General features: G+C 42.1%; 1 protein-coding gene across 4 annotated transcripts in view; it reads right to left on the bottom strand.

Annotated features, from left to right (window-relative positions):
* Window positions 1–18349, bottom strand: part of APP (amyloid beta precursor protein) — a 313107-nt gene that overhangs the window by 34858 nt on the left and 259900 nt on the right. For all 4 annotated transcript variants that reach the window (XM_089773561.1, XM_089773560.1, XM_089773555.1 and 1 more), the window contains one exon: window positions 410–631. In XM_089773561.1, the coding sequence (XP_089629687.1) occupies window positions 410–631 (222 nt within the window). The remainder of the gene's footprint in view (window positions 1–409; window positions 632–18349) is intronic.

Raw genomic sequence — 18349 nt, forward strand, 5'->3', positions numbered from 1 at the left:
TACTTATACCACAACATTTTATTTTTAGTAAGACTCCAGCGTAGTTTGCCTAGTCATTTTGATGTTAACAATTAAAAGCTCCTGTTTAATTGAGTGATTTTAAAATGCACATAATTCTGACACATTATCCCCATTAATTTACAGAGCATCACTTAAATTTTGCTGCTTTTATAAGGGGAGCAGATTAAATTCACCGCTGAGATGTATTATAGATTTAAACATTTGAGATAATGGGACAGGGAATACTGACATAAGGAAGCCAGGCAGGTATAGCAGACCATTTCCCAATTAGAATGAATAATTTCCTACCTAAGTCAGAAAGGTCAGGACTTTTAGGGTACAACTCAATCATCACACACCAACTCTATTCAAAACACTCTAGGTTCTCCCCTCAGTGATTCTACATTACCTTCATTTTCAGTGTTGGCTGGGACAGAATCAACAGCAAAAGGATGCCATGGCTGAAGATCATCAAGGCTGAATTCTCCATCAACTGGAAGAAGTTCAACTGTGGTCTTAGTTTCAGTCAATGAAGGCATGAGGGCATCATTTCCATAGCTGATCCTGGGCTCACTAATCATATTAGCCAAGACATCATCGGAGTAGTTTTGCTCTTTCTGAAGCAGTTCATCTGAAAACAAATACAAGAAAATGTCAGTACACGAGGACTCCATTTCAGTTTTCTTTCAGTAGGAATTGATAGTAACAGATTTTATTTTTTGTAAAAGGTTGGGAACTCAATTCAGGTTTGTCCAAATCAGCTGTCAACGTTACCCAATGTATTAAGGTGTGTACGTATGGAGGGGAGGGAGCAGACAAGAAACCGTAGGAAGGACTAGCTTAATTCTTTCCTCTCCTAGTCAAGCACGTCATTATCTCTGCAATGCTCTCGCTCTCTAGACACCTAGGAATCCACAGTCCCAACACCACTTTCTGCATAAACCTGGGGCTACTGAGACACTAAGCCAAGATAAGGAAACATGTTTCATTAATAGAACAGAGATACCTTATTCAAACTATTGCAATATAATTATAAACTCAACAATCTCAGAGTAGTAGATACCTACATTATCAACCTATAGTAAAGAAAATTCTATAAAATATACTACATGCAAACTAGGGAAGAAAAATTATATAAAAACATTAACCATGTAACATACAAATTCTATCAGTTACATGGTTAACCGTGGGACTGAGCTGCCAGATGCCAGCCCTGTGGGGTTGCAAGCTCCCAGCTCTGTGGGGCTGCCAGCTGCAAGGCTGCTCCAGTACAGAAAAGTGGGCCCGACCTGGCAGCTGCTCTGGCCGGCAAGGTGCCGGTTAACTGGTATGCATCACTCAGTAAGGTGATTTGTAATGTAGAATTTTACTGGTTTTGGAGTTGAAAAACTTAGAAAACGAAAGGAACAGAGAACTTCCTAGCCCCATGAAGTACACATATTTTAGCTTCCCAGATGCTAAATATTAATTGGATAAAACATAAGAATGACCATAGCTTCTAATAGACAAGAGTTTGTAGACTGGATAAGCTGTTCTGACACTCGTGAGGTTTTGTCTCCACTGGGAAGGAGTTGCCAGTAGATAGGGTTGCCAGGTGTCCGGTTTTGAACCAGATAGTCCAGTATTTGAATTTTCTGTTCAGGAAACAAATTGAGAAAATATAAATGTCCAGTATTTTCTAAATAAGATGTAATGTAGATTGTGATGTAATGTCAAGTGTGTCCGGTATTCTTGTTGAAACCATCTGGCAACCCTACCCGTAGAGTAGAGCAATTTTTGATCATCATCATCACGCCAATCTTCTACTTTCTGATGCTTGTTGTTCTTCACATAAAGGACTCTGTTACCATCAAACAGCATAGATAAAAAAGTTATGGCCATGTTGAATAAAATTCTGCTGAGCTTGCAAATCAGAGCTTGACTCACGTTATAAAAAGGATTATTTCTACCCTGAACAGAGCATAACTGTATTTTTCTGTAGTGTCTGATATTAGTAGCATGTAATATTAAGGGCACAGTAAATCTTAGAGGACCCAATTAAGCAATGCACAAGTGCATATTTAATTTTATGACTAAAATGCAACTTAAGTATGTGCTTGAAATTAGATTTCAACACATAATTAAAGTTAAACATACTCTCAAGTTTTTTAAATCTAAGGCAATGATTCACCAGTTACAGACATATTTTGTTAGGGGTAGACCAGAGTCATGTGTTCCCATTTTTTCCAGAATCTACCACAAACCTCAGGTTTTGGACTCTTGTGTAATTCTAAAAGTTTTCTGTATATTACTCTTGCCTTACATAAAGGAAAACTGCAGTTATTAATTATAATCCCTTTTTGAGCTATTAACTAAATATTATCTTAGTGTGTAGGTTTCTACACATGCATAAAGCAAAATGCATATACATAGATGTACAAATGAAAGTATAGTATTAATATTTAAGTCTCTGGGGAAAATTAATTATTGTAGTTTTCCAATAGTTAAGGCCAAGAGTAATGGAGCTGGCTTGTAGGATAAGACGAGAATCAAAAACCTGAGATTGCAGCTGTGAATAGCAAAGATAAAATGAATGCTGGTGCTCTTTCCTTAAAATGAATGCTGGTGCTTCAGAGTTTGGCTTCAGAGCTTAATTTCATGACTCAGGCCCCTTCATCAAGCTATACTGTTATTTTGTTAATTAAATTTGGTTAGTTTAACACTATTAAAAAAAACAAACACCCGGAACTTGCCATACATAGCTTCAAAACTCCTTGATTTTCCAGGCATTCAAATAGCAACAAAATCCAAGTCTATAAATACTTGAGAGTATCTTCTAGATAAATATTTATTATTTTAATTATCTGTTCACACAGATGTTACTAATCTGTGATTAACTTTTCTTTGTAATCAGATATCATCATTCTGTTCCATACATTTCTACATTGCAGTTTCCCACTGATGCAGAAAATATGCTGTTACATCCACGGGTCAATTTTCTTAGAGCAGTTATGGTCACTTAAACCTAATGCATGTTGCTGTTCATCATGACCTTCTTACAAATTCTGCATGGAATATTTTAACATTGAAATCCTGAGTTCCAGCATCCTTAAAGAAATCCTCCTTTATGCCTCCTTGAAGTGCTAATAGTAAAACACCTAAAAAGCAGCAAACCACAGACTGAGATAGAAATAGCCAGTGCAAAAATATGTAAACCGAGACTGAAAAAAAAAGCAGACAACAAAGTCAGAGGTACCACTACTGCCCACTCACAGCTGGTGGGCATGGATCCAGGTTCTTAACACCATAAACTCCATTTCTTGTTTCCACTTAGCACACTGAAAATTGTGGAGGGACAGATGTTGACAAAAATAGTTTTACATAATTTTAGAATAAATATTTTAAGATACGTTCATCAAGGGCACTGTCAAACAATATTTAGGAATCAAATGTACTTAAATTGGGTGCATTAATATAAATAATGAATTCTGTTCTTTCCAGTTTCATTCCTGCATCTCAAACTCTTATCAATACCTGGGTCATCTTTCCCCTTGACTATTGCAATCTCCTATTCTTGTCTTTTTATCTCCAATATATTCAGAAAACCTTTGATATCTTTCCTGCCTTGTACAATATCAGTCCCCTCCTCGAAGCTTACTAACTTTCTCTGACTTCTGCACTAAGTTCTAGTTTGCACATTGTTTAAAACATGATGTGGTTTGGCCTTCAGTGGTCAAAGGAAGTTACTGCCTTGCAGAGAAGAAACATATTTCAAAACATATCCAACACCATTTGTCTCAGTGTAGAGACAGGGGCCTTAACATTTTTCCTTGCATAACATACGGAGTCTATCCATAACCATAAACGCTTAAACAAAACTAGCAAAAGCAATGCCATACATACTATATATTAACTTAAGATGGAAGACTGCCAAAAAATCCTCATAATGATCACAACTGACCTACAAGAGGCTTTCTTTTTTCTGCTGAGATGAGTGGAATAGAGAGTCTCTTACCAGACAGGACTCATCCATTTTCTTTCTGGCCATGCTACAGAGATGGGATTCAATATATAAATAGTCTGGCTAATGCAGTGGTCCCCAACACGGTGCCCGCGGGGCCATTTGTGTGCGCCCGCCAAGTGCTCGGGGCTGGCCTGGCCCCGGGCATGTGGTGCATGCACTGTGCCGGAGCCGGCCCGGGCGCATGGTAAGCGCCGGCCCCGGGAGCGCCGCGAATTGGCCGCTCGCGCCCCGGGCGCGCAGCGCTTGCAGGGGCGCCGGCCCCGGGCGCGCGGCATTTGGAGGGGGCGCCGGCCCCGGGCGTGCATGTGTCCCCGCCCCCTGGTGCCTTGCAGCTCCTAAAGGTTGGGGATGACTGGGCTAATGCAATCCACAAATTAACTGTACATTTTCCTCAATACAATAAGATTCTCTTGGGACACGCTAGTGGTTAGCCTATCATCCCAATTAAACAAAGAGGCCATTAGAAAAGGTCTGAAAAAGACTTATGTGAAATATAATATCAGATATTACTTTTTGCTTAAATATCCATGATAAAATCCTGAAGCTTAACAGTCAATACTTATTTAACTCCTGGTTAAAACTACTTAACGCGTTGGAACTGGTTGAATGCAGAATAAAAGCAGAACTTTTGCCAATTCTATCATGATTAATCAGCAGTTGTTATACTTCTCTATCAGACTACTCCAGGGATGGTCAAGACTGTACCTGGGACCTTAGGTACAGAAGAGCTCATGCTGTTTTAAACGGCTGGTTGCTCTGCGCTCTGGAAGCTGGGGAGAGATGGGAGAAGCTTCACCTGCTGCTCCCCACCCCCCAGCAATCTTTCTCAGATACTGTTAGCCAGTGGAGTGGAGAAATTTTGCTGGGGGCAAGAACAGCATGCAAAGCCTCCTCCCTCCCTATGCTAGGGTAGAGCCACGCGGAGCAGCCTGGGACTGCAGCACACATGCAGATAGCCTGTCTTAAGTTTCTGCAGGGCTGCTGTCTGGGAGCCGCCTAGGTAAGTGCCTCCCAACCAGCCCCTCTCTCTCCCTTAATTATCAGCTCCAGTCTACCATCCAAATCCTCTGTATCCCCTTTCCCCATGTCATCCAGGTCAGAACTCCTTCCCAGACCCTGGAGCCACTCTTACACTCCTCCCTCAGGCCAGAATCCTCTTCTGCATCCACACTCCTTCCCTGACCCAGATCATCACCTAAACCCTCTGCACCCCCCTTCTTCCAGGCTCTCCACCCCCTCCTACATCCCTCCCTCAGGCCAGAATCCTCTCCTGCACCTTTACCCCCTGTTGGACCCTGCATCCCAATCTCCTGCCTCAGGTCATAACCACCTCTTTCATCCACACTCCCTCCCACATCCCCTCCTGCAACCAGTCTCCTATCCCAAGCTCCCTTCTGCACCCAACCTCCATCCCAAACCCTGCGGCCCCTCCATAGAAGTGTGGCTCTTGACTACTTACCAAAATCTTGGAGTGCCCCCCCCCCCATATAAATTATTGCCCACCCTCGACTACTCTAACATGGTCATCTGGGAGCAATCTAAAAAAAAAACCTCTACATCCCAAGTAAGTGAGTTATAAACATAATGATGATTTACAATTAAAATTACCTATGAAAAACCCTTTAACTGAGCATTTCTATGAATGATATCACCACACTCTCTCCAGTGATATAAGCATGTACAAATCCTCTAACCACACAGCAAAATTCAAATAAAAAGCAACTGCATCTGTGTCATGGATCTGGTTAGGAGCTCTCTACCTGCAGCCCATGGGCCTGCTGTGAGCAGAATCCAACCTAAGGATCCCCAGGTAAGTTAAGCCTCCAGAGTCGGAACAGGCTGTCCCTGATTAGTGGTCCTTAGGCACACATTCACAGAGCAGCTCCTCTGTCTAGCTCTCCTCCTGAGAGCTTCGCTATGTCTAACCCATGAAGCCATTGCTAAGTCCTATGATTCTCCTTACAGTTTAAACAACCACCTATCTCTGAACACCACCCACAGGTGTGAGCCTTTTGGGCTACATTCAATTTTCAAGGCCATGTGGTAGGTGTATCATATAACACATGCAGACATGTAATATGTTACTGCTCTGTACTTGGTCACATGAAAAATAAACAGACCAAGAAAAAAATGAACAAAATCTACATATGTTACCCCTCACTCTAGATCACTCTTCGCATGGGGAACCCTTTCTGTTCAGGTAAGCAGGCAGGCATGCAACTTACCCCATGCTACCAAACTTGTCTGGCTCCCACAGCAGCTTCCCTTGTCTCAATCTAGTGATAAATGGCCCAGGAGTGAGAGCAAATACAGGAAATGGTGTACTTCATAACCTTCCATTCACTTCTGTCAGGTTATTCCCTGGTCTCCTGTTGCAGCTGATAAGAGTTGTAGGGTGCCAGGTGATTTTGTTGCTGGGTGACTGCTCCCTAGCTTAATCAGTTCCTGTGGGAAGCATCCAACCTCTTATTTAGAGCACCTACATTCAGTGGTTAATCATCTGAGTCAATAATCCTCTTTTGTTAGTTCTTTGCCTCCCACCTTTGAAATTTCAGTTCAATAGAGAAGGCAAAATGATGCACTCTCAGAATGGAATCTTCAGCTTGATAAAGAAACATATAGAAAGTTCATAATCTCACAGAATTCATAAATTGCATGGACACATCCCCCAAATTCTCATAGCATTTAAAATAGAAAAAGCTAGACAACAGTTAATTTATGAGAGATGAATAAGGACCCTGTCCAAATCCCACATAAATCATTGACCCCATTGACTTCTGTGGCAATTGGAACTTAGGGAGGTTTTTGTATCACCTATAATTTGTTTTAAATATTAACAGTTCAGAACTTTTAATTGATCACCCTGGGATACTCTGATTCTATGGCCATAGTAACACATGCCTGATACACTCAATTTACTTAAAAGGCACTAATTAATTTACTTAAAAGGCACTAATTAAAACAAAGTGTCAGAATTTGACACATCTTAACTCAGCACCTTTAGACTAATTCTTTGTAATATAGGTCTTGCAAACTAATTCATAGTTCTGTGTATACTGCATTTATAAGCACAGTGTATTCTGGATACTTTTAATATTCTTGAGATGAGTATCCTATTCCTATATACCAAAGCACAGATAAATGCTGTATTAGCAGTAGAAACAGAGTATTGTAGTACAGGCAGTCCCCGGGTTACATACAAGATAGGGACTGTAGGTTTGTTCTTAAGTTGAATTTGTATGTAAGTCGGAACTGGTACATATTGTAGGGGAAACTCTAGCCAAACATTTTTTTTTAGTTTTGGATAGCAAAGGGAAAGGTTAACTCCCCTCTAATGTTTGTTTTGCTGTCTGTTCCCCTGTTCAGAAGATTTCACATCTATTTCTGTCCCTGTGACAAACTCAGGACTAAAGGAGTAACTCATCAAATACCAAACAGCTCTGCACCATGCTTTGAGCTAATAGCTTTATTTCCACACACCACCCATGGTTCTAGGAGGAGGGTCCTTTTTTTTGCTAACACAATGAGGCCAGCACTTTGTTTGTTTTGGTGGAGTCTTTGTTTGCCCAGGGAGCCCAGCATGTATAGGGGGAGGAGGGGCGGAGAGGCTGCTTTTGTCTGCTGTTCGGCAGCCTGTTGCTCAGGGGAGGGGGCAGCCTGTTGCTGGCAGGGGAGAGGGGGGAGGCGTGCAGGATGCGAGGCCGCGGGAGGGGGGGGCAGCGGGCGTGGGGAGGCACTTTTCCTCTGCCCGGCAGCTCTGCAGGATCCCTGTCCCTGTGGCCAGCTGCTGCAGACAGAGGCCAGTTGGAGCCGGCCGAAGAGGAGGAGGGAGGGGGCAGCCTGTTGCTGGCAGGGGGAGGCACTTTTCCTCTGCCCGGCAGCTCTGCGGGACCCCAGTCGGAGCCGGCCCGAGGAGGAGGAGGATCCTAGGACCCAGGTGAGCGAGCCCCGGGAATGCTGCTGCGCATGTGCGGGAGTTGCCTCACCCCGTTCGTATCTAGGGATCCGACGTAAGTCGGACCCACGTAAGTCGGGGACTGCCTGTACATGTATTGCTAACTATAGTGGACAGTTAATCCAATGCTTTGGAATTAGTTATTATTTACTATTAGAGGACAGTTTATCCAGAATCCTTAAAGATGATTCTTTCATTCAACTTAAGAGGTTGACGTGGCCCATCAGACAATAACCTGGGGTTGTCTTATGCAGAATGATACAAAAGTTTTCTTTTTTAGCAAGCAATTAGGGGCTGAAAAACCTGTCATGGAGTAGTAGGTGAGAACTAGAAAGAGCATTTACAAAGCCATGCTCTGGCAGGTCTGAGACGTTCTGCTGGCACACAGTGGCTCTAAACCTTTTCCCTTGAGGCTCTCGGGTGGCACAAAGCTGCCTTAGCTGTCTACTACTCATGGATGCTGACATAAAAAGAGAGTTAGCGAGGGGAAAAAAAAGCATGTGGCTTGGGTGGCTGTCTGTCTACCAACTATCAATGGTACCTGGTTGAACACAGGGCCTCTTTGCAATCTCCCCAGACTGAGCCAAATCTTCCTTTGGTGCAGCTGTGGATCCTCCACATTGACTCCAAAACCGAGACTGTTTCAAATTTATCTTAAGCATGTTTCAGACAGGTGTGGTTTTTAGACAGCTGTAGCTTTTCAAACACACACTATGCATATATTCAGTGCAAATATTTTTCTATAATAAGGTATGATGACATTTCTATAAGAAGGGCCATGCTTCACTGAACCAGTGCCACTTCATCTGATTGAAAGCTACACATTTGCAAAGTCTGGCTCGTCAGAGTTAACCTTTCTTAAACTGGTATTTGCAATCTCGACAGTTTAAGGGTTCCATTTCATATCTTTGTTCTCCAGCAGAAGAATGACATGTTAAAGTTCAGTCCAAATGTATTACCTGCCCAATTCCCTTAAGTAAAGTGGCAGGAGCAATTTTTAAGAAGAGGTGTGAAATTGAAAGAGAACAAAAGCCACTTTGCTTAGCAGAACAATAAATTCAGTTCTAAAGATAGCACCAATGCAGTGTTCTGTAAGGAAAATGCTAATATTCTGTATTATGATTGTATCCTAATAACCAAAAAGTACTGCATCTCTTCAGTTCTCATCTTTGCTTACCAATATATACATACCTAGAATGTTTGAGACAAAAGATCCCAAGCTAAATTTGTACAAAACCATAATTTTTGTTAAACAAAAATATGTAAATTCACCATTTTGTTTATTGAAGTTTTATGTCCTGTACTGGCAAGCAGCATGGTCTAGTTGATAAGACATGGCTGTGTCAAGTCCTGGCTCAGCCACTGATTTTCTGTGTGACCTTGACCAGGTCACTTAAATGCTTCCTGCTTCACTTTGGACTAAGTTTAGTTCAGAAAACAGAAGATGTATGTAGCAAGGTCAAAAATTCTCTATGTGGAAGTCTGGTTAACCTCTTGAAAGCTCTGGGTTCTGATCTTAACCTTTAGAGATCACTCTGTCTACAAACTCAACTTCAATAAGCCTCCATTTAGGGCTTGATCATTAAAGATTGAGCACATTAGTTCCATATAGCAAAGCACTTAAGCATGTCCTCAGCTTTAGGATGACCGTATTTCCCTGTGCTGAATACTGGACACCTGGTAAAATTATTCATATTCAAGTGAGCTCAATGGCAAGCAATCTAAACTATATAGTGCAAACATTCAAACTAACATCAAGTTGACTGAGTCCCTGTTAAAAGGAAATTTTTCATAGTTGGATTCTTTTTACTTATCCTTAAGGCTTTAGCGTTCTCACAAGGAGGGGTGAGACATACTCCCTCACCTCCCCTACCACATATGGAAAGATATGACACACACTTTCCCACATGAGTGCTGACTGACTGACCCAGCATTCTCTACCTTCCATGCCTGGATGGACCCCTGGGATGCACCCACCTCTCCCAGTACCTGGTGATGTGTTTTCCTAAGGCAAACATTGGGGGGGGGGGGGGGTGAACCCTACAACGTGGCCAGCAATTGCCTTTCAGCACCATACAGAAGAGAAGGGACAGGAGCTATTTCCAGCAGCAGGGGAGGGGAGAAAGCCTGTGTCTTTGCAGAACTCACCTCTTCTCTCTCCTCTCTGGCTAGAAGCTGCCTGTCACTTTCTGCCCACAGTGCTGAAAGGCAGCTAATACCTCCAGACTATGCTGGCTACCGACACAACCCAGCTGCCTCCTGTCCCCCAGCTACAGGACGGGCAGGAAGGAGTTAAGCCCTAAGGATGCACCAGAGCTCAGGGAACCTGACTGCAGAGGCTTCAACAAACCAAGCCAGAGAGGTGGTTCAGGAGGGGAGGGTGCCTAGGGAATGAAATAGCTACAAGGGCGGGAGCAAAAATGGCACTAAGTTCCTGACATGGGGGCTGCTGTGCAGCCTGCAGAATTAGGGTGTGAACAGGCTGGACATTGCTTTCCCCCTTGCCACTGCAGAGCTTAGCTGATGGGTGGAGAGGCTTCCCCATGCTGGCACTATGTGGGGCTTTGACACATGCAAGGCTCAGCTTCTTCTAGCAAGTGCACCAGCCACAGGATCTTGGGCTTTTCCCAGGTGCTGACCCAACCAGAGGCAGTGGGGGAAGGAAAGAGCCTGCCAGCCAGGCTGTTGGTGAGCTGAGTGCTCTGACCAGGGGCTGGCTCTCTACATCAGTGTTTCTTAAACTGTTCCGTGGCACGCAGGTGCGCCGTGAGGTAGTCAGAGGTGTGCCACGGAGAACAACAGAATTCAAAATGCTCACCTTCAAAGGAGCAGGCAACTTTTTTTTTTTTGCTCTATAACTTCCCTCTGACCCTTTTTTTCCCCTCGATAACTTTCTCCCCCAGCCCTCTCTCCCCTCTCCTCCCCTCCCCGACATTGTTGTTAGTTTTTTTTTCCTGAACAAAAAAATCCTTGGTGTTTCTCATTAAAAAATATATTATTTGGTGTTCCTTGATCTTAAAAGGTTTAAGAAACACTGCTCTACATAGTGGTGGGAGAAGGACATGCTCCACTAGGGGGTAGGGCGGAGTAGTGGGGCTGGGAGGACAGATGGGCAAAGCAGGGAGAGGAGAGCGAGAGGGGGAGCATGTATAGGGTTGATGGGTGGGCAGCAGAGGCGACATGTCACTGCAGCATACAGTCATAGTGGAGGCTGTGCTGACAGACCATCCGGGGGAGCAGCTGGCATCTGCCTCTTCACCTCACCAGCAGCCTTCCACTCCCATCCCCATCGTTAGACACTAGATACTCCCCCCTTCTCACTTCTGGTTGGTGGGCGGCTAGCAAGCAGTGATCCAGTACTGATGGGAGGGGGGCATAAAATACAGGACAATTTGCCCATTTTTAAGTTAAGGCCAGAATGCCCACAGGAAGGCTTAAATACAGGACATCTGGTCACCCTACTCAGCTTTCAGCATGTGATCCTTCTAACGTTTAAGTACTGTACTTTGCTGGATAAGGCCAGAGTGCTAATCACCTAACAGGAGCAAATCCTTAGAATTTCCTGTACTGTCTGCTAACATGCTACTAATCTTTGATACTGTTCCACTGGGAACTTGGGTATGCTTGATTTTAAAAGACTCTAATGGACTATGGGGACTTGCTCTATTGAAATCTCAAGCACCAGTATTTTATACAGCTGTCCATCACCATAGTATCCAAGTGCCTCCCATGTAAAGTCAATAGGAATTGCTAAATCTCTAATGAGATTATCAGAGTTTCTGGCATGTCTCACTTTTGAGGGTAAAACTGTGCTTGGGTATGGTCTTTTAATTTTTTAAAATTAAGTTGATTTTTTGGATGGTTTTCTTTTTTTGGGGGGGAAGAGGGAAAGGGAGGGAGTATATAATGGGATGCCAACATCATGAGTGTCAATTTTTTCACTGAAAGGTCTTCACTAGATTTGAAGCTTCTAAGCATATCCTAAAATGGAATTCAGGTAGTTTCAGATGACAACTGGCATAATGGAAATTTCCAAGGTAGAAAGGCTTTTGGGATGAAGGATATGGTACTCCCAGATGCTCTTAAAGGTTAGACTTTCAAATTTAAGTGTGTGCATATTTGCACATGTAATTTATGTACCCTAATGCCTATAAGATACAAGTGTAAATACTAGGTTTTTGTGCACACACATCAGTTAGTCTAAGTGATCATGTCTGGTCTCGTTTGACAGTACATACTAAGTATTCCTTATTTACTTATACTGGGTTCCCGGAGACTTGTATTCATGTATGGACGATAGCAGTGTGCAAATATAGGCACACAATTTCATATGCTTAATTTAGAATGTGGATCCAACGTATCTTGCTTGAAATTGGAGCCTGTTTTCTTAAATTCTTTATTTGCCATACACCTGTCCTTAGGTTTATTTCTTTTGCCAGTACTTTAATTAGTGGCTTTTGATAACAAGCACTTACACTACACAAATATTACCCAATTTATTCTCCCAGCATGCCTGTGAGATAAGTAAGGCATATTCTTCTAGTCTAGAAATGAGGAAACGAGGGCAGAGAATTTAAATGGCTGAGTTTGAGAGGTGGTGCCGTATTCAAGTCTATAGTTCAAGAAGGTCAGCATTAGATCTCAGGAGTTTCTGGACTGCAGTCCAGTGCTTGACCTACTAAGACCATATTTCTTGAAAGGAAGAAATTAAAACAGATTTTCAGATGCTTTCTGCCAAGCCATGGAGAAAATATTCCAAAACTAACCCTCTTGAGACCTTTCTATTCTGATCAGCTCTGAAAGTTAACACACAGAATGTCCCATATTTTCCCAGATTTGTCATTTTTCTTTTAAAATGTAAAGTCATTCTTCCCTTTCAGAGTATCTTGTTACCTAGTCATGTCAATATGCATGAGGTTTAGTTAAAAGAGTTTGTGCACAAAAAATTAGGATTAGCATCTTTGTGAAAAGCATTAAATGTTAGGAGCAAGGCACAATACATTATGTAGCTACAAAAGATGGGGAGTATATAGTACAGTACTGTAAATACTTGGAGAATCAGCCTGAATGGAAGGCATCAATACTTTCTTTTTAATTACTTAGTATTCTCTGCCAGCTCTCCTATGACAAACTAGTAATCTAGATAGAAGATGAGAGCGACTCAGAAGCAGAAAACATTTGATCAGTGTGTGAGAGAAGAAACCTTTCCTAAGATCCTTTTCCCTCCAACAGCTGCAGCAGACATAGCTGAGCCTCCAAACACATAAAATAGATCAGACTCCTTAGCTCTTTCAAAATACCTAATGATATGCAGAATTCAAAGCCTGAAGTGACATATAGTTGGTATTCCACATGTCAATTATCTCTGCCTATTAAAAGCAGCAGAGTTATGATGTTAAGGTCTGAAACACTTCCTCCCATCCCTGTTAAATATATCACCTTACTATCACTAGTATTGTGATAAGACTCTCTTGTAAGTTATATCTAAAAGGAAAAATTGCATTTTTATACTGAATTCAAAATAGCAGATGATCAAAAGTGGTGATTTAATATGGCCGATGAACATTGTAAACATAAAAATACATAAAACACCAGAAACACTGCAATATGAGCTTGCCACAGCACTTTCAAAGCCACTGGGCATATGCTGGAGATAGTTTGGATGTCTATGAGAGACTCAGCCTGGGTCACCTTACTGTAGTACAGGACTGAGGAACCCTTTTTGGTCAAGGGCCACTGATCCACAAAAAAATCAGTCAGGGGCTGCACACAAGTGAGGACACCCCCTGCTCCCAAATAACCCCCTAACTGACGTGGCCCCTGACTGAGGAGAAAGACACTCTCCACATTCTCCTCACACATCAGAGCCTAGGGAAGCCCACCCTAGTAGGCCAGCAGTAGGGAAGTAGGGGGGCTGGAATGCCAGCACTGGTTCCCCAACCTGGGGGTATGTGTGCGCCTAGGATTGCCAGATGGTTTCAACAAAAATACCGGACACTCTTGACATTACATCACAATCTACATTACATCTTATATAGAAAATACCAGGCATTTATATTTTCTCATTTATATTTTCTCAATTTGTTTCCTGAAGAGAAAGCTCAAATGCTGGACTGTCTGGTTCAAAACCGGACACCTGGAAACCCTAGTGCTGAGCCTCGGGGGTCAGATCCCCGGGCCTGAGATGCCCCACCCCTGCTCTAATGCTTAAGCAAACAAAAACTTTAAAAATGCTGTTCAAGACTTAACACAGAATTTGCTTCTTTTTGCAGGAGCAGACCATCACTTTTTACACCATTTTAAAGAAAGGCAACATAGCAATGCATTTTTAGTAAAGTTCTAACCAATAAAGAGTAAATGGCAATGGTTGGAGGAAAGATTAAAACTCACTAAGTGCTTTGCAGCAAATGACAAATGTTAAAGCTAGTATTATTGCATATGACTAAAAACTTGTTAAGATGATATGGGTATTGTGGGGGCAGAGCATGTTCATATGGATACTGGAAATGATGTGCGCGTAAGTGCACCTGTGTATTTACACAGTGTCTCTAAGGTCTTTCAAAAATGCCTGCTCCAGTCTCATTATCCTTGTGGCCAGAAAGGACTAAACAGAATGGCAGGGAATGCCTGAGGAGTGGAATTGCTGCTGTAATGCCGATGCACATGCAGAAGGTCAGGAGATCAAGGGGCAATTTGCCACGAATTTGCCACGGTGTTGCCATATTCTGAATTGTACATAACATACAAAACTCAAGTCTCTTTTAGTCAACTGTGCATCCAATTCTGGGACTGCTTCTGTTTAGAAACACTCTTTGGCTGGACCCTGTCATCAGTGTGACAACCTGCTCCATACTGCTTAGGATCAGGGGTTCACAAGCAGGAAAGAGGCACAGGGACAGAATAATCAAAGCACCAATGGCTTGTGTAATTTTATTTGCCAAAGAATTATAGTTTGCATCAAATTTATCTACCCCTTGATGTTTCACTCCCTTCACAGGATTGGATGCAGATCTTGCTGTTGACTCCACTGGAGGGCCACCAGTTGGGAACCAGAGACTGTTTTGAGAACTGAGCACCGCAGAAGTAGAATAACATTCTGCCTGACCCTAGTATATATAGAAGAGTTCTAATGTCACCAACACAGGTTTCGGAATTTGTGCCTGCTGCATCATTCCTGGGATTAAGACACATTTTCCTGGTGAAAATAATGTGTGTCTTCCAACTTTGTCACAAGACACGCACAGTTGGATTCTAATCCTCACTGGTACTGTGTCTCTGAAACAGTGTTCAGCAAGTATCAATGCCAGGACTACTCTTGCTGTTATTGTTGAGATTGGTTTTTATAACACTTCTAGCTAGCGAGAATAAGTATGTAAGGCAACTAAGGATGCACAACATGGCTTACTTTCTGTTCCCTAGGGTTGTATGGACCTTTTTACATATCTATATGTGCAAGGAGTTTTTTATTTTAGTTTTTAAAATCATCAGTGCTTACCAACTAGTCAGAAACCACTGCAGGCAGTGTCTGCAATTGATATAAACCTAGCTAAGTTCCTGCAGCCTTTTCACTGCATGTGTTAATGACAAATTGTGCAGAATGTTGCTTTTGCTTGAGAACTGGATTTATTATTTTGGATTCCACAGCCATATAATTCTTTTCAAGTGAATTCAAACAATGCAGTGAAAGTGACACCCAAAAGTGAAAGAAGTGGGACAAGAAAGATCCCGATCCCTACTCCTTTCCGGACCTAAAATTAACCTTTCATTCATATGTTTTTCAATGTGAGCATCTGTAAAATCTTCTGTCTTCCCATAATCCAAGTCAGGAATTTTGGTTTAAACAAAGGCTTCACTGTGAAATTGATGGATTCTCTGCCTTTATGCAAGAGTACCAGTAAGGGTCTACATCCGTGGTGTACAACACGCTAGCCACTAGCCACATGTGGCTATTTGGCCAGTTGAGTCTGGCTAGTTCGCTATAGCAGCAGTCACTTATAGTGGCTACTGCTTCAGAACTGGTTGGACTCCACAGGTCTACACACTTAGAGCTCTGTGTGGATATAAAAATGTATATCCACAGCTGATCCATGAATGTATAGGTCTCTATACAAACTGAGAAATAGAAGAGTCTCTGTGCATCTGCCATTGTTTCATGTACAATACAGAATTCCCAATAGAACTATGTAGAATTTTGGCTCAATATAAAGTTCTCAATGGATTCTCAGGTTAATGGGGAAGAGCTTCCTGCTTGGAGTCCTCTCAAAATACCTGAATAAGATGCATCTTATTGAATTAAAAATCCCAAAAGAAGAAACATGATTTGCTCTCACTGGATTAACTTCCCAAATTTAGTGGTGACAAGAGTCAATAGCTGTCCATGATTTCTTTTCAGTATGTGGGCTCCAAGTGAATTTTATTGGTATATACATACTCTCATCTGTTTATGAAAAAAGGACACTTGGTGTCCATTGATACGTCCTCTAGTAGACATGCAGTCAGGAAGCTCAAGGGCTGAGGAAGGTTTGCATTTGTTTCTTAATTTATTGCAAAACTACATTCAATTGGACTAGGTCTCCAGGAGCTCTGAAGTAAACGGTAAGACTGGAAATAGTAGGTATATAATCATGCAGAGAGCTAAAATTTTAAAAAAAAATCAATCAACCACTCAAGTCAATTCTCCAGCTGCAGACAAGAATTATTTTCAATGCTCTGTTGCTGACAACTCATTATTCAGATAGACTATGTATGAGAATAAGCTCATCTCTGGACATTATAAAGCTTTTACATTAGCTCAGACTTTCTAAGCCAATTGTTTCTTACAAAAGGTATTTCATGAATCCTTTTGTCTTTTTAATGAGAACTTCAGTATTTCTGGCCTTGGAACGGATACAATATACAGATATATTAAACAATTTTAAACAATTTAATACCGTACACCGCAATAATGATTGTAAAGCTTGGTTGAAGCGGTGGAGTCAGAGTGTGGAATATTTCCCAGGCAATGTCTTGCTACTGAGGGCTTGTCTTCACTAAGTGGTGAATCAACACTGCAGCCATCAATCCACCAGGGGTCAATTTATTGTGGGTCTACTTAGAAGCGACAAATAGATCTCCAAGAGCTCTCCCATCAACTCCAGTAATCCACCAGGATGAGAAGAATAGCTGGAGTCAATGGGGGTATGTCTACACTACCCTCCTAATTCGAAATAGGAGGGTAATGTAGGCATACCGCAATTGCAAATGAAGCCCGGGATTTGAATTTCCCGGGCTTCATTTGCATAAACCCGGCCGGCGCCATTTTTAAATGCCGGCAGTTCGAACCCCGTGCCGCGTGTAGCCTCGTGGAATGAGGAGTACAGCTAGTTCGGATTAGGAAGCCTAATCCGAACTAGCTACTCCGTGCCGCGTGTAGCCCGGGCTTCATTTGCAATTGCGGTATGCCTACATTACCCTCCTATTTCGAATTAGGAGGGTAGTGTAGACATACCCTGGGAGAGCAGCTCCTGCTAAGCCTTACCACTCAGAAGACGCTGTGTAAGTACGCCGCATTTGCATAGCTTAAGTTGTATAAGTTAGACCAGTGATGGATAAGAGGGTAGGGAGGTTAGTGTAGACAAGACATGAATGATGAAATAGCATTCAGCTGAGCCCTCAAGGGTTAACATGTTGTTAATGCAGCTTCACACTCTAGAAGCAGCATGGACTGAGGCCAAAGAGAGGAAACACAACAGATGCACAGCATAGCAGTAGCTGCAAACGCTTCCCTGCTGAAAAGGAATATGGAATGGGGGGCTTGACAGGGGATATTCAACACCCTCTTGATTATCTTTGCTGACATTTCAGTCCTCTTTGCCTCAAGAATTGTATATGTAATAGGTTAGGGTAGATTAAGAAGACAAACAGATTAATTTCTTTTTCTAGAAGGGACTCTCCATTTAACTTTCATGTTTAATGCCACAGGACACATTTCTTGTTTTCCTTCAACATGCTTTTGTCTACTGTGACGGTCAGATCTAGAAAAATTTATGACAGCTGGGACAAATATACTAAGAGAGGTCTTATTATTCCTGCAATAAACTTGGAAATCCATTTTAAGGGCCACTTATTCTGCTAGTCCCATTGGAATAACATGGCAACATATTTCAAGTATGAATATTTTTTTAAAAAAGGAGAAAGGCTCAAAACTTATCTGTCATGTATTAGTGATAAGTCATGAACCACAATAGGACCCTTGCCAACAGATGACTCTTGGACAATTGTGCATACAACTTAATTAAAACAAAGACATCAAAGAAACATCCAATGTACAGGTTTTTATACAGTAGTGGCACTTTAGTTTCTTTCCAATGGCGGGAGAAAAATACTTCTCATTCTCACTCTCACATACACAT

Source organism: Pelodiscus sinensis, chromosome 1, assembly GCF_052426305.1.
Source record: "Pelodiscus sinensis isolate ZL-2025 chromosome 1, ASM5242630v1, whole genome shotgun sequence".
Lineage (NCBI taxonomy): Eukaryota > Metazoa > Chordata > Testudines > Trionychidae > Pelodiscus > Pelodiscus sinensis.